The sequence below is a fragment of the Hyperolius riggenbachi genome, chromosome 6 (assembly GCF_040937935.1).
Source record: "Hyperolius riggenbachi isolate aHypRig1 chromosome 6, aHypRig1.pri, whole genome shotgun sequence".
NCBI lineage: Eukaryota > Metazoa > Chordata > Amphibia > Anura > Hyperoliidae > Hyperolius > Hyperolius riggenbachi.
Genome location: NC_090651.1, coordinates 343,948,213 through 343,963,385, shown reverse-complemented (window position 1 = coordinate 343,963,385; position 15,173 = coordinate 343,948,213). Strand labels below are relative to the sequence as shown.

The following is a 15,173-nucleotide window of genomic DNA, read 5'->3' as shown; positions in this document are numbered from 1 at the left end:
TTTTTAGTAAAGTAGAAAGAAAAAAAAAGCATACAGAATAAAACATCATATAAAAACAATCACTACTTTACTACAGACAGTGCCTTTATCCTCTAGGCCAGTGATGGCTAACCTTGGCACTCCAGCTGTGACAAAACTACAAATCCCATCATGCCTCCACCTCCCCGAGTTATGCTTAGAGCTGTATTGCAATGCCTCGTGGGACTTGAAGTTCTGCCGCAGCTGGAGTGCCAAGGTTAGCCATCACTGCTCTAGACCCTAGGTTCTCAACATGTGGTACGCGTACCCCAGGGGGTACTTCTGATGGGTCCAGAGGATACTTGGCCTTGATGTATTTAACCATTTACCGCCATCCTAACGTAATAAAACGTCATGCTTACCGCTATTAACAGCAACATGACGTTTTAATACGTCGCGCATTCCCGCCGCTGCTACCGCCGTGTGTCCGCCGCTACTACCGTCGGGATCCCGTGCTGGGCGATTGGGGAAGAGGACCGAACAGTCCTCTACCCAATCGCAGTGCCTGGAGTGAATGGACGTGACCGCGAACAGCGGCTACGTCCATTCACATAAACAGGAAATGTAACAGTTTAATAAAGTGTAAAAAAAAAAAAAAAAAAAAAAAAGTGAACACGTCCTATGAGTGTTCACTAGCGCCATCTTGTGGCCAAAAAGTATATTACACCTACAAAATACATACATTTTCAAGTATATACACATCATTAATAAAATTACACTTCCAACCCTCCCCCCCAAAAAAAACACTTGTAAAAAAAAAAAAAAATCAGCTTAAAAAAAATAAATAAATAGTTGCCTTAGGGACTCAGCTTTTTTTTATTCTATATTTTATGGGGGAAAATTAATTTTAATTTATTACATAGGAGCTTGTAATTATGGCCAGAACAAACAGAAAAATAACCACTTATATTTCAAAATAATATACTGTCGCCATACATTGTGGTAGGGACATAATCTAAACGGTTTAATAATCGGGACAAATGGGCAAATAAAACGTGTTTGTTTTATCCACAGGAGAATGTTTAATTTTAAAACTATAAAGGCTGAACACTGAGAAATAATGATTTTTTTTCTTTTTTTCTCATTAAAATGCATTTAGAATAAAAAAATTCTTAGCAAAATGTACTATCCACAGAAAGCCTAATTGGTGGCGAAAAAAACGAGGTATAGATCATTTTCTTGTGATAAGTAGTAATAAAGTTATTAGGGAATAAAAGGGAGGAGCGCTGACAACTGAAAATTGCTCTGGTCCGTTAGGATAAAAACCCTTGGGGGTGAACTGGTTAACCACCCTGGCGTTCTATTAAGATCGCCAGGGAGGCTGCGGGAGGGTTTTTTTTAAATAAAAAAAAAACAAAACTATTCCATGCAGCCAACTGAAAGTTGGCTGCATGAAAGCCCACTAGAGGGCGCTCCGAAAGCGTAACTCTGATCGCCTCCGGCGATCAGAATTAACAAGGAAGGCCGCAATGAGCGGCCTTCCTTGTTTTGCTTACTTCGTCGCCATAGCGACGAGCGGCGTGACGTCATGGACGTCAGCCGACGTCCTGACGTCAGCCGCCTCCGATCCAGCCCTTAGCGCTGGCCGGAACTGTTTGTTCCGGCTACACTGGGCTCGGGCGGCTCGGGGGACCCTCTTTCGCCGCGCTGCGGAGGCGATCAGGTAGCACTGGCAAAGTGCCGGCTGCGTGCGCTCCTTTTTATTTGGTCTAAATCGGCCCAGCAGGGCCTGAGCGGCACCCTCCAGCGGTAATGGACGAGCTGAGCTCGTCCATACCGCTAAGGAGGTTAATTAAGTTTAATACATTTATAGTTTTAGAAAATAATAAATCCTATAAACCACATCCAAACTAGTATTTCAACAAATTAAAACAATAGCAAATGTGTGTAAAATGGTTTAGAAACGATTATCATGTACTACTATTAAGTGCATCTGTACCGGGCCGGATTTGTACTCTTTACCGCCCAAAGCCACTGTCACCAGCTGCCCCCCTTCAGTATAGGTAGCCAGATGACCCCTCTCCCTTTCTCTCTAGTATAGGTAACATGATGACCCCTCCCCCTCAAGTATTGGTAGCCAGATGACCCCTTCCCCTTTCCCTCCAGTATAGGTGGCCAGATGACTCCCTTAACCCCGCCCTTTCCCTCTCCCCCCTTTCAGTATAGGTAGCCAGCTTGCCTTCACACTGCAGTAGCCACCTGTGTTGCCTCTCCATTCGTCTCCAGCGCAGAAGCTTCCTCTTTCCCTCCCTCTCCATCAGCCGCTGCTGTACATCTGTCCATCCAACCAGCATCACTCACTTGTGATTTGCCGGCATGTTACCAGCAAGTCAGACAGGAAGAGGAAGCTTCTATGTGAGCGACTGGCGGCTGCTATTCCACATCCTCCGCTTGTAACTCTGCGATGCTGCCTAAGTCCATAGCCAACAGCCACAACTCCAACGTGCAGAGAGAGCAGTGCAGCCGCTGCACAAGGGGCTGGCAGCAGAGTACCGCGATCAGGCACTCGCCTAATCTCTCTCCACTGCAGCATTTGAAAGCTTGCAAATGCTGCACCAGTTTAGCCTGCTGCTTTGGTGCCCTTGTTCCTGTGGTGCCCTAGGCCATGGCCTAGGTTGGCCTTGGCCTAAATCCGGCCCCTGTATGTGTATCAAGGGGTACTTGAGATAGTCTTTACCATATCAGGGGGTACATATCCATGAAATGTTGAGAAACACTGCTCTAGACCATACATGCCAAATCTGGCCCTTAAGGGGTTTCCCCACTTTGCATTATGTTTGGCCCACTCTAGACCACCAGGGAAGCTAGATTGGAGGTGAAGCCCTAGAACACCAGGGAAGCCATATGGGTTAGGTAGGGGAAAAGCCCTAAACACTAGGAAACTGTATAGGAGAGGGTGGGGGGCCACTAGACACCAGGGATCTGTGTATGGGAGGGAGAACTACTAGACAGCAGATAACTGTATAGGGGAGGGAAGAGGACCACTACACACCAGGGAGTTGGAGGGGAGTAATTGGACGCCAGGGAACTTTATAAGGTGGCGAGTAGACATTGAGGTTGGCCCGTGGCTAGGTCCCAGTATTCAGTGTCGGCCCACTTTGTATTTGACACCCCTGCTCTAGACCAATAGTACATTGCACCTTTAGACCAATAGCACCTACACCTCCTACTCAGCTTGATGTAAAGCAGTGGACAACAACTAATAAGCTTTTACGCCAGGTACACACACCATACAATTTTATGGCAGATTTACCTGCCAGATCGATTATTTCCAACATGTCTGCTCTGAATTCCTATCAATTTTCCGATCGTTTTTCATTCACTTCCATGAAATTCGATCGAAAAACGATAAACAGTTAAAGTATATGGCATAAACAAAGCATTAGCTTTACAATGAACATCAATCAGTCATAACTTTTACAAGAACACCAGAGTGGTAAGGCCAGCAGTAGTCTTGTGAACAGATGGTGGTGGGAGGAGCTGCCAGTCGGACAGCGGTGCTCTAGTGCTGGGCTGCCTGTTGGACAGTGCTGCTCTAGAACTGCTTCAGTTGTTTCAACTATTGAAATCACATTCAAAAGGGGCACCGGATATTGTTGCTAGTGGAATATTAGTAAAGTTACCGATATTGCACTACTTCATTCCACTAATAAAATATCTAATTTATACCAATATTTTATTAGCCCTATTTTCACACTAGCCCTCACTTTAGCGATGCCTTACTAATCCCATTTCTGTAAAATTGGCTGAAATTTAAACCTACCCCTAACTTACTACCACGAGCCATCTCTCTACTGAGGCCTAACCCCATAATCGATCCCCCCTCTGCACAATGTCTAACCCTAACTGAACTCACCAACCCATGCCTAACCCCGAAATCACACCTCTCCCCCCCCCCCCCCCCCGCAATCCACATGCCGATTTGCTGCAAAAAAGCACTAGTAGGGAAAAAGAACACCTCAAAAACATACCACACCAAACTGGTATGGTGCGGTATGTTTTTGAGGTATATTTTTCTTTTTCCCTACTAGTGCTGTTTGTTACACACCGTTCTGCACATTCTGGATTGTAATATAGCTATTTATTTTTTGTTCCCTTGGGATTTAATGTTACATATTTATGTGATGGTGCTTACCCATTTGTTTGAGTAAAATTACTGCAAAAAAGCAGATGCGTTGAAGTTTTGGCGCTGCCTTCGGCGCCGATGAGAATAGCCACGATTAGCGACTATAACTGGAAATCTGTAGGCACACGCTTTATTTATTTTTTTTTATTCGGGCACCAAAGCGCAAACATTTCCAGTGATAGCTGCTAATCACGGTTATTAATATGGGCGCCTGTGGCGACATCTAAACCTGCTTAGCTGAGATCACATACGGAGCGGCTCCTGTGTAGCAGGACTCATGGAGGAGCATGTGATCAGTTTGGTCAGGTGACAGAAGTGTAAGCCTCTCATTTGCAGATCATGTGTTATTTCTGTTTCCCATATAGCTGAAGGGGCTCTTTACCACTGAGCACAAATGCTAATGCTCTGCTAGCCTTTCCAAATTTTAACACACGTTCTTCCACGTGGTTTTACAACAGCGACCGCGAGGGAAGAGTAACCAATAGAGCGATGATGAAAGAGGCGGTCAACAAAAGATTGAAAACAACCATTCAGTGGCGATAAACCTCAATTCTTAAGCCACTGCAGTGTTCTCCCCAGAATTTGTTTCCAGCCGGGTGGCATGAAAAAGTAGCCGGGTGGGGCGAGTTGAAAATGCAGGGCAAAACTGCTTACAGCATAGGAGGATGTGAGGAGCTGAACAGATGACAGCCGGGTGGTCACAAAATCTAGCCGGGTGGAGCACCCGGCTAAAAGAGCCTGGGGAGAACACTGCACTGCATTGGCAAAATAGGGTCACAAACTATCAAAAACAAATCAAAGATTGACAAAAGGCATTTAAAAAAAAGTGCAGTTTTTCATCTTTATTTTTATCTACACAGGGAGACACTACATGACCATATACATGACTAATGGTGCCCACACATCAAGGGTGTCCAACTCAGATACAAAGAAGGCTGAAAATGAAAACCGGGCCTAGTCGTGGGCCAACCTTAATGTCTAATGGCCACCTTCCTCCCTTATAAAGTTTACAGGAGTCTAATGGCCCCCCCTATACAGTTCCCTGGTGTCTAGTGGTCCTCCCTACCCAGTTCCCTAGTGTTTAGTGATCTCCTCCTCCCTCCCCATATGGCTTCCCAGGTGTTCTAGGGCTTCACCTCCAGTATATGCACCTTTAGGCAGACTTGTGTATCACAAGGGTATTGGTAAAGACTTCCACGCAAAAATGTAAATTTACAACACGTGGAAAACTTGGTTTAGAGGGTTGAAGGTGTCCTACAACGTGCAGTTTGTCAGGGATTACACCCACCAGCGCCGTGTGTGTATAGATTGATAAAGATATAAAGAGATATATATCTATCTATATCTATATATATATATATATATATATATATATATATATAGATAGATAGATAGATAGATAGATAGATAGACTGTTCCAAAGTAGATGGACATTGCATGAGGCATCACACGATTACATCTCAGCCACTCACCTGTGCTACAGCCTGCGGTGCGCCCGCGAAGGCTGCTGTAGAAACCACACTCACTGCTCCGGATGCATCGCCCTGTCCGTCCAGCTGACCGTCTGTCACCTGGACAACTCTGTATGTCACCTATTGGGGTTGAGAAGATGCAACTTATTTTCAGAGCAGAAACTGCACAGAGCTCAGAAGAGCACATTGCCCACTCTGCAGAAGCCACTCCATTCAGAACACAGCCAGGAGGTGGAGGTCCCTACAGCTAGGACAGGAGGTGGAGTCCCTACAACCAGGACAGGAGGCGGAGTCCCTACAACCAGGACAGGAGGCGGAGTCCCTACAGCCAGGACAGGAGGCGGAGTCCCTCTGTTGGCTGCACACATATGCCGGTTCAGGTCATCCCTAAATTATATTAGGGAAGGGGGAGATTCATTTAATAGCCAACTGAAGTGAGAGGCATATGAAGGCTGCCATATTTATTTCCTTTAAAGTGAACCAGAGACGAAGCACCCTCATGTATTTTACCATATATATTAGTGGGAACATTAGAGAAAACGCCTACCCTGCTCACTGTTTCATCCTTCACTGCTCAGCCTGCTTGTTATCAGCCCTGATAAAAATCTCCGACTGAGCATTCAATCTGGCTTTGCTCAGGAATCATTATAGCGGAGTCATTATAGCGCCAGAAGGGGGCAGGCTTGGGCTTGAAAAGACATGAGAGAACACTGAGCTATAAATATTCCTAAGCAAAGCCAGACTTTATTAGGGCTGATAACAAGCAGGCTGAGCAGTGAAGAATGAAACAGAAAGCAAGGTAGGGGTTTTCTTCTAATGTCCCCACTGATATGATAAAATACATGAGGGTGCTGCGTCTCTGGTTCACTTTAAAGGGAACTGAGCACATTCTCTTTCAATGGAACCTCTCCTGGCATAGAAGCTGCCATGTTCCCCCCTCCCCTTCTCACATTCCTTATTTACAGAAGTCAGAGATGCTATCTTGACACATTGACACAAACTAGGTCTTTGAAGAAACAGTCCTAATTACTAACCCCCTTTGTTGTCTAATAGCATTGTTTACCTCTTGGTAATTAGCCCAATAAAACAATTAGGAACCTGAAAGCTCTGCGGCCGGGGACGGCCGGGCAGCCCTGCTGGAACAGGGTAATTAATCTACTTTGAATGTAAAATACAAGGTAAAATGAAAGTTTATTTTAATAATGAAACAGATTGTCGGCATGCATTTTTCATGTGCTATAGAAATGTCCTGAATGATAAAAAAGGTGCTCGGTTCACTTTAAAGCAATACCAGTTGCCTGGCTGTCCTGCTGATCCTCTGCCTCTAATACTTTTAGCCACAGACCCAGAACAAGCATGCAGTAGATAATATTTGTTTAGCGCTTTTCTCCATACAGAGTGGCAGCACATATGTGACATCACACGGTGAGCGGGGGAGTGGCATGCACAATGAGGTTGGCTGTTCAGCCAAGTTGATCCGTGGATCAATTGCGTGTCGAGGTCTACTGTGCACATACCGGATTATCAGCTGAGGCAGTTGTCATTGGCCGGCTCAGCCAAATTTAGTAGTGCGTGTGTATGGGGCTTAAAGCTATGTACCCCCGTCGCGATTTTCCTGGCGTTTTTTTGAGTGCCGTAGTGGGCGTTTCCATGATATTGCGATGTGGGTACAGTCATACGACCACGCAAACGTTGCTCCGCAATAACGACCGTCATGGAGGATCAGATAACTAAGATCCTCAACGACTCCTGTGTTTGCTTGAAGTCTTGTTTTCTCCCGACGCGTAGCGCCGTGTGACGTCATGCATACCTGCTGACAAGATGTTTCGCTTGACAACTGTCATCAAGGGGACGTCACAGGATCAATCGGGCGATGAGTAGGAGGCTTTAGAGCAGCAGCCCCAGGAATACTGGTCTAACTCCTGAGTGTTCTCTTGTCCAAACAAATCCTTCCATCACATGTGAGCCTCATAAATCCTCTGTCTGTTTACACAATCCTCCTATAAATAGGGCTTTGTAACACCAATGGGAAAAGGAGGAGGGCGGTATCGGGAGAACTGAGGTCAATTCAGGGCTCTCCCAGACTAAAGATGGTATACACTACTAGATTTTTACTGCATCTGTTAAAGGATCCATCACAAGCTGAATTCACCAACTAGCTCCATTCAATGTTGATTAGGTTCCAGCTACAATTATGTTGTGGACCGTGCTTACCCAGTTACTACTCACTTTAGCATTTAGATGGCGCTGTGCTCATAATGGTAAGACCACCTTGTTAAAGTGAACCCAAGCTGAGAGTTACATGGAGGCTGCCATATTTATTTCCTTTTAAGCAATACCAGTTGCCTGGTTGTCCTGCTGATCCTCTGCCTCTAATCCTTTTAGCCATAGACCCTGAACAAGCATGCGGCTGATCAGGTGTTTCTGACATTGTCAGATCTGACCAGTATAGCTGCATGATTGTTAAAGGGAACCAGAGAGGAAGCTATGTAAAAAATAGAGAAAGCTTTTATACATACCTGGGGCTTCCTCCAGCCCCATAAACCTGAATCGCTCCCACGCCGCCGTCCTCCGCTTCCTCTATCGGCGGTACCGGGTCCCGTCACTTCCGGCGGAAGCTGCCAATTTTCCGCATGGCACGCGTAAGGCTAAGGAGGGAGCCCCTGTGATGCGGAATATTGGTCGCGTCTGCCCGCCGACTGGCCGAAGCAACGGGACCCAGTACCGGCGGACAGAGGAAGCGGAGGACGGCGGCGTGGGAGCGATCCAGTCTTAAGGGGCTGGAGGAAGCCCCAGGTATGTATAAAATCTTTCCTCCCAACGCCTCTGGTTCCTTTTAATGGTGTTATTCAGAAACTACTGCAGCCAAATAGATTTGCAAGACTGCCAGGCAACTGGTATTGAATAAAAGGAAATAAATATGGCAGCTTGTGATGAGCGCACGAGGAGTGAGCTATTCGACTCCTATTGGATGCGTTGCAAGACTCACTACACACACTTCCTCCTTCCAGCTTGAAGGAGGAAGTGCGCGTAGTGAGTCTCAACGCATGCAAGACGTTTGGAACGCAGAGGACTGCGGACTTATAAGTAACCCTCTCTCTTCCAGCCACACACCTGAGGCAATCAAGCCTCATTTTAATCACGGATTCAAATAGCTCACTACTCGTGAGCTCATCACTGATGGCAGCCTCCATATCCTTCTCACTTCAGTTGTCCTTTAACCCCTGTACACATGTCAAACTGTTGGCTGAAATAATGATTAGTGAGTATTGTGGGTGGCAGTTTTGGAACGAATGCAGTACAGACATGTTGTTCAGCGCCTGGCCAAGCATGTGCACTGCTCTATGGAGAGGGACTATGGTAAATGCACAAGCGGATTCCTGTTCCAGGAATTTCCAGCAAAGTTACAGCTGAGAATAAGAAGTGCTGTGTTACTACAACACAGCCAGACAGGTCACTACCAATGTGATGTCACCCTCTATTTCATGTTCCCCCTGTCACAGATGCCATTCAGCCCTCAGTCGCTGAGGGGATTCTGAAGGGATTCAACACTGCAGACAAAGTAACCTTTTGGGTTGGTTGGCGAGTCCACACACAATACAATTTTGATTGTGTGTACAATCTATACAATCTGCGATCTTGTAAAGAGATCAGGTAAGCAGCCACCAATTCACATTAGCATGCGGATACGCAATTCTATCTCTAGCTAGTCCTATAGCAAAACCGGTTAGTTCAACAACCTCTCTAGATATAACAATGACGTGTGAATCGGGGTGATATGAAGGGTTTCTGCTACTCACCTGTCCTCCATTGTTCTCTGTGCGGAACTGATACTGAATGTTGTGGTCTGAGAAGGCTGCTTGCTGGACAGTAGCAATGGCCACCGCTGTGTGTTCATCGGCACTCGTCTCATCCCCTGCGCACAGTCACATACAAAGTCATTACAAGGTGCAGCACATTGTCCCTGCATAGCTGTGTGCTCTGACATCCATACACTAACAGCACATTGTCCCTGCATAGCTGTGTGCTCTGACATCCATACACTAACAGCACATTGTCCCTGCATAGCTGTGTGCTCAGGCATCCATACACTAACAGCACATTGTCCCTGCATAGCTGTGTGCTCTGACATCCATACACTAACAGCACATTGTCCCTGCATAGCTGTGTGCTCTGACATCCATACACTAACAGCACATTGTCCCTGCATAGCTGTGTGCTCTGACATCCATACACTAACAGCACATTGTCCCTGCATAGCTGTGTGCTCAGGCATCCATACACTAACAGCACATTGTCCCTGCATAGCTGTGTGCTCAGGCATCCATACACTAACAGCACATTGTCCCTGCATAGCTGTGTGCTCAGGCATCCATACACTAACAGCACATTGTCCCTGCATAGCTGTGTGCTCAGGCATCCATACACTAACAGCACATTGTCCCTGCATAGCTGTGTGCTCAGGCATCCATACACTAACAGCACAAGGAAACAAGCAATATCTCACGGGCTGGTAAACAATGTTTTGCTTGAGTCAATATTATAAAATTTAGGGCCTGATAGATTAACGTGATTGTCAACTGAAAAAGCAAATCAAAAACAGATGCTTACCTATGGAGAGGGAGGGCTCTGGGTCCTATAGAGCCTTCCCCAGTTCCTCTCACGGTCCCCGCGTTCCACCGCTGACTCCCCCGTTAGCATTCGGCCGATCGGTCCAATACTGCTCTGTGCTGCCACCGGAGGTTTCGGAAGTCTTTGTGAGCCCGAGTGCCCCATGAAGACGAGCAGCTCTGTACTGTGTGTAAGCGCGTTTTCTCATGCAGCCGCAGTACTGAGCCACCTGTCTATAGGAGCACTCGGGCTCCCAAAGACTTGCGAACCTCCCACGGCAGCAGATTGGAACAAGGTGACATCGCTGGAACAACGGGACTGTCAGAAGAACAGGAAGGCTCTTTAGAACCCAGAGCCTTCCCTCTCCATGGGTATTTTTTTTTTCAGTTGACTTCGGTTTAAAAACAAGTACCAGCGTATGGCTAGCTCATTACAAACAGACAGTACAATAAAAAGCTCAGGAAGACAGTAGCAGGAGAGCAGCTCAGTGCATTCAAGACGGAAAACTTTATCAGTATGAGAGCATAAAGCCAGAAGACTCACCGTCGTGCAGCTCTACCACTTCATCTGTGTCCTGTCCCTTATCGTGACTGCAAAAAAAGGAGGGAAATGCTTCACAATACAGGTAAGCACAGACATCATATACATGCATGCAGATTTTCTTTTTCTGTGTGAGATGCGGGAAGCAGGCTGGACCATTCTCAGAGCCAGGTAGCAGAGGTTCTTTATACATTAAAGACGCCACCTACAGTACAGTCTAAAGTTTTCCTCTCATTTAGGTCAGTAGAACTGAAGGAGGAACTGTAACCAAGGATTGCACTTCATTCCAAGCTGTAGCCCTTTCCCAGGAGAAATCTTTCACTTTTCTCAAATAGATCATCGGGGGAGGGGGGTCTGTATGGCTCATATTGCGGGGAAACTCCTCCCACTGTGTGATGTCAGGACCATGGTCCTAACAGTGTCCTGTCTGTGAACCTTGTTGCATTGTGAGAAATAATGGCCTTTTCCAAATGCTAAACAACCAGTATTTCTTGACCTCTCTTCTATTTTTTAGCTTCTCACTTTGAAATGTATTGATTTATTTTGGCCCCCTTTTCCCTTAAGTGCCTCTTGGACTGGACAGGCCGGGACCAGCATTCTGTATGAATTGGGCTTCCTCTGCACTGATAATTCCAACAGAGAGCTCCATGTCTGTTGATCTGGGGTGGAATCTGCAGCCAAACAAGGCTCTGATAGTTACATGGAAATACAACGACCGAGATTGGGGATCTTCTTGCGGCAGGCCTTCCAATCTGTGGTATTTTCCTTCATGTTTGAAATCTGACTGTGTTGTGTGTGGCTGGAGGAAGTGGTTTCCTGTATCGCAAAGCTGGGGCGCCCATGTATATGCTTGTGTTGTGGTTAATGTTAGCACCTTGTGGACAGCATGCCACTTCATAAAACACAGACACACACATGCACTGTACACACACACACAGGCCCAGACACACACATGCACTGTACACACACACACACAGGCCCAGACACACACAGATACACTGTACACACAGACACACACAGACACACTGTACACACACACACAGGCCCAGACACACACACACGCACTGTACACACACACACACACACACACACACACACACACTGTACACACACACACACACACACACTGTACACACACACAGGCCCAGACACACACAAGACACACTGTGTACACACACACACACACACACACACACACACACACACACACTGTGTACACACACACACACACACACACACACACACACAGATGCACTGTACACACACACAGGCCCAGACACACACAGACGCACTGTACACACACACACACACACACACACACACACACACACACACACACACTGTATACACACACACACACACATGCACTGTACACACACACACACACACACGCACTGTACACACACACACACACAGACGCACTGTACACACACACACCCACACACACAGACGCACTGTACACACACACCCACACACACAGACGCACTGTACACACACACCCACACACACAGACGCACTGTACACACACACCCACACAGACACACACGCACTGTACACACACACACACACAGACACACTGTAAACACACACACACACAGACACACACACAGACACACACGCACTGTACACACACACAGACACACACACACACTGTACACACACACACACGCACTGTACACACACACACACACACACAGAGACGCACTGTACACACACACACACACACACACACACGTACTGTACACGCACACACACACACAGAGACGCACTGTACACACACACACACAGACGCACTGTACACACACACAGACGCACTGTACACACAGACGCACTGTATACACAGACGCACTGTATATACACACACACACACACACACACACACACACACACACACACACACACACACACACCTCCTGTAATGGGGCCCTTTTCCACTAGGAAACAATCGCATTTCCTTCTATTTCCACTACCGTGATTTTGCCGCGATCTATCTGGTGTAAGGTATGATTGTGCTGCATTCGCAATTTCCGAGGAGAAAAACAAAAAGAAAAGAAATCGCGGAATCGGCATTGGCACAATTGCTATGTGATTTTTCTGCACTCCTATCGCAAACGCACCAAAAATGCAGCAGGTTGGTGACTGCAGCTCAGGGAAAATCAGGTCGCACTAGCAAAAAGCAGCACCGCAAGATCGTCGGCAAAACATGAGCGATCCATTTTTTTTTGTTTTTACTGAAATGCATCCAAGCACAGTACTGTGACAAGTCAGTGTTCGGGGACTTGAACTATAGAAGTCTGTGTGGTCAGGTCTGCCACTCGTTCTCCAATAGATACATCTCTGGAAAGCAGACCGCACCCCCTCTCTGTCCACTAGATACTGAGTGGCAGACTTAACCACACCTCCTCTAAAACCCATCCACTGGAAAGTGAGTGGCAGGCATGGCCACACCCCTTCAGTACAGCACATGGCCTTGTGGTCTACGGTGAGGAGGAGTTCCCAGTGCTGATCACATGACTGTTGGGTGAAAAATTAAATGGTTTGTTTAAAAATAATTAAGGGCAGAAAAGGACTCCCTGTGTCTTCCTGTACATCTTCACGAGCTGGCTTGTCACTAAGGAGACGCAGCTCTTCTCTCCTAAATATTATTGTATGGTGGGTGTTGCGTCCACAATGTTGTCTCTGCCATGTTGTGAAACATATCCCTTGATTCAGCAGCTGTCTGAGGGCCTTTGTTACAGCAGCATTTCATTCCATGCTGACAAGCAGTGTGACATGGCCAGACGCTGGATATCTACAGGAAGGATATGGGGGGGGGGGGGGGGGGGGGGGTGTCTGGATGTAAACACTGCACATGAGGAATATCCCTTGTTCAGCTGCAGAGGATTTTCTAATGTATACTTCTGACAGCTGCCTGAGCCCAGACACACTGCTGAATGCACAGATGGAATACAGAATGTGGGAGATGTCTAACCCGCTAGGAAATATTATATAGCCTCTCATAGCCCAGCCACACAGTACAGCCAGAATTACCAGCGCTGTGACTCTACTCCAGAGGTCCCCAAACATTTTGGGTCGAGGGCTGGGTCAACATACTTCAGACTGCTGGGGGGCCGGAGTATACATAAAATTATGTCTTTGCGGGTCAAACAGTGAAGCATACCCAGGTGAAAACCTGCAGTCCAATTGGACAGCAGTGTCACCTGATGTGGAATTTGATTGGAAACCAGCGAAATTACTGCTTTCTGGCTTCATTCTATATGTGGAAAACCAATATTTAAAGATGTAGCTGACTGCATCTATAATATTGTGTGTATGGTGGGGCGGTAAAAAAGCTTCAGGGGGCCACATTCGGCCGCGGGCCTTAGTTTGAGGACCACTGCTCTACTCTATAGCCAGACAGGTAGAGTTCCTGAGCTCCCCCCCCCCCCCCCCCCAGCTGTACAGGGGTCACTCCCCACAGTGCCGCCTATTATTATTATTATTTATATAGCGCCAACATCTTCCACAGCGCTGTAGAGAGCCTACAGATTGAGCTGGATCCTGATGGGCGACATTAACTGATATGTGTACGCAACTTAAACAGGAACTTCAGCAAAAAAGGGGAAATAAAAATAAATGAATACATTGAAAAGTGAGAAGCTAAAAAATAAAAAATAGATTATTCAATGGATTTATATTTGTGCCATGTAATTAGTTCATGTTATGTGAACCACGATGAGCCTGCAGGTCATCATCACCTTTACTACTGGCAGATGAAAAAAACAACAGCACTACAACTGCCATTATCTACAACCACACCCCCTAACAATGTGATAGGCTAAATCTGTTCTCCGTTGTTATTGCCTGATGAAGCGGGATCAAACCTGTGAAACGCGTTGCATATTTGGAGTTCATAAATAAAATAAATTGACTGTCTTTACTACAGTCGCTGTGTGTCTACTTGGAGGAGGTAAGTCCACCACTGCCTCCTCTATTTACCAAGGATTTGGTTTTTAAGCTCATTTAGCTTCCTCTTATCCTTTTGGCGCCTCTGTTCTCCTGCATAATATTGAGTCCACCCTGAGTGGAGGGTTGAACCCCCTTTTTTCTCATCTACAGAGAGCGACTTCTTATTCCTGAGCAGGGTCAGGAGAATCTCCCCACCTGCCTTTACAGTGGTTGCCTAATGGTAACCCTGGTTTGTGAGTATTAATATTTACTCTATCTAGTAACCATTTACCAGTACATATTGCACTATTGGGGCTCTTGGTGTTCCTTGTTTTTATGACATCACACTGTTTCACCACAATATCAGGCACACAGACCCCCTTAAAGAGGAGCTGTTAGGTATAAGGTCTCAGAGAAAATAAACACATATCAGTAGCTAAAGATTGGCTGTACTTACATTACATATGCATTTCACTGTC

General features: G+C 46.4%; 1 protein-coding gene across 2 annotated transcripts in view; it reads right to left on the bottom strand.

Annotated features, from left to right (window-relative positions):
• USF2 (upstream transcription factor 2, c-fos interacting) overlaps positions 1-15,173 on the bottom strand; it is a 75,248-nt gene that overhangs the window by 15,188 nt on the left and 44,887 nt on the right. For both annotated transcript variants that reach the window (XM_068241528.1, XM_068241527.1), the window contains exons 2-4: positions 10,771-10,817; positions 9,417-9,532; positions 5,617-5,736 (exon numbers count right to left, since the gene is read on the bottom strand). In XM_068241528.1, the coding sequence (XP_068097629.1) occupies positions 5,617-5,736; positions 9,417-9,532; positions 10,771-10,817 (283 nt within the window). The remainder of the gene's footprint in view (positions 1-5,616; positions 5,737-9,416; positions 9,533-10,770; positions 10,818-15,173) is intronic.